Source organism: Pollachius pollachius (genome assembly GCF_949987615.1).
Source record: "Pollachius pollachius genome assembly, chromosome: 4".
Lineage (NCBI taxonomy): Eukaryota > Metazoa > Chordata > Actinopteri > Gadiformes > Gadidae > Pollachius > Pollachius pollachius.
Genome location: NC_136937.1, coordinates 1,963,994 through 1,965,827, shown reverse-complemented (window position 1 = coordinate 1,965,827; position 1,834 = coordinate 1,963,994). Strand labels below are relative to the sequence as shown.

The 1,834-nt window shown below is 52.7% G+C and overlaps 1 protein-coding gene across 1 annotated transcript in view; it reads right to left on the bottom strand.

Annotated features, from left to right (window-relative positions):
* The window catches only part of LOC307075114 (protein kinase C-binding protein NELL2-like), a gene marked incomplete at both ends in the record, with an annotated part of 43,038 nt that overhangs the window by 12,126 nt on the left and 29,078 nt on the right, over positions 1 to 1,834 (bottom strand). Inside the window, 3 exons of the mRNA XM_079735619.1 lie at positions 39 to 179; positions 926 to 1,021; positions 1,632 to 1,754. Coding sequence (XP_079591745.1) covers positions 39 to 179; positions 926 to 1,021; positions 1,632 to 1,754 — 360 coding nt within the window. The remainder of the gene's footprint in view (positions 1 to 38; positions 180 to 925; positions 1,022 to 1,631; positions 1,755 to 1,834) is intronic.

The window sequence follows — 1,834 nt, the reverse complement described above, 5'->3', positions numbered from 1 at the left end:
AGAGAGAGAGAGAGAGAGAGAGAGAGAGAGCGTCGTACCTTCGCAGGACTCCCCGTTGGAGAACAACAGTCCGTTGTCGTGGTAACCGTCGCGGCACTCACAGTGGTACCAACCGGGCAGGTTCACGCAGTTGGCTCGGCTGTCGCACTCCACGAACCCGTCCGAGCACTCGTCGATATCTGTGTGTGTGTGTGTGTGAGTCGGGGGGACGCACGCGCACGGACGCACACGGACACACACACAAACACACGGACAGTCACACGGACGGTCACAAGGACACTCACACGGACACACACACGGACACATGGACACACGCGGTCACACCGACACCCACACAGCAAAACTCACACGGACACACACACGGACACACACACACACGGACACACGCACACACGCACACACACACACACACACACAAACACACACACAGTCACACACACAGAAAGACCCACACCTCTAGGATAATCAAACCCTTGAATTCAGGCCGGTCAGGTTTTCTCGTGAACCTCGTAACCATTGATCACCACTTCAGATGAAGGGCGACGGTCTGAGAACGAGTGCTGTCAGAGCGGACGGCCGTTTAGGATTCCACTCAGGAGATATCCCCCACTCCCTCATAATGGATCTGTTGTGCAACTTTCTAAAAAAAAGTAAAGTCAAGGCAATCTTTTCTGGTTTTATCGATGACAAGGTCGCCTGCTTTTCTCCAGCTTTTTTTTTCCAGTCTAAGATGTGTCTGCAACACAAACGAAGCCGTTTTAAAAGACCAAGCCGAAATGTTGCTATTGTCACACACTGGCACGTATGCACACATCAAAACGATGCAGTGATGATGCGTACATAGCATTTCCTGTTCTGTTCCCAATCCATATATGGTCGTTAGGTAATAGAGGAAGATGCTTGAGGAGGAGGGGGGGGTCTGTACCTGTCTCACACCTCTTCCCAGTGTAGCCCTGAGGACAGACACACAGGGCAGGAGACATGCAGCTCCCTCCGTTCTGACACAGGCCGTCGCACATGGCTGGGGGTCAGACAGACAGACAGACAGACAGACAGACAGACAGACAGACAGACAGACAGACAGACAGAGCATGATCAGGGTGGATGGTCTCATAGTGTGTCTGTATGCTGTGTGTTGCTGCACGGTTTAAGGGTGTTGTGTGTGTGTGTGTGCGAGTGCGTGTTTGTGTGTTCGCGTGTGTGTGTGCTTGTGAGTATGTTTGCAGGTGTAAGGAGCAATGTGAACAGGTGTAAGCTTGTTTGTGTATCTATATTGTGTGCGTGTGTGGGTGAATGTGATGTGTACGTGTATCTATATTGTGTGTGTGTGTGTGTGTGTGTGTGAAGCTGATGTGTATGTGTATGTGTATCTATATTGTGTGTGTGTGTGTGTGTGTGTGTGTGTGTGAAGGTGATGTGTATATGTGTGTATACGTATGCGTGTGTGTGTGTTTGTGTGTGTGCGTGTAAACATCATCTTTCTTTGCATGTGTGGGTGTGTGATATGTTTGCGTGCGCCTGTGTGTGTGTGTGTGTGTGTTTGTGTGTGTGTGTGTGTGTCAACTTCATCTTTCTCTCGCATGCGTGGGTGTGCGTTGCGTCCCGGCGGGTGCGCGGGTTCGATCCCCGACCTGTGCAGGCGGTGCCGTTGCCGGTGAAGCCCGGCTTGCAGGAACAGCTGTGCCCCCCCACGGTGTTGAAGCAGATGGCGTTCTCATCACACCGCCGGCCGCCGCCCTCACACTCATCCCGCCCTGTAGCAGAGACACACGCACACACGCACGCACGCACACACACAGGGAGGCAGGCACGCACAGGGCACACACAGACACAC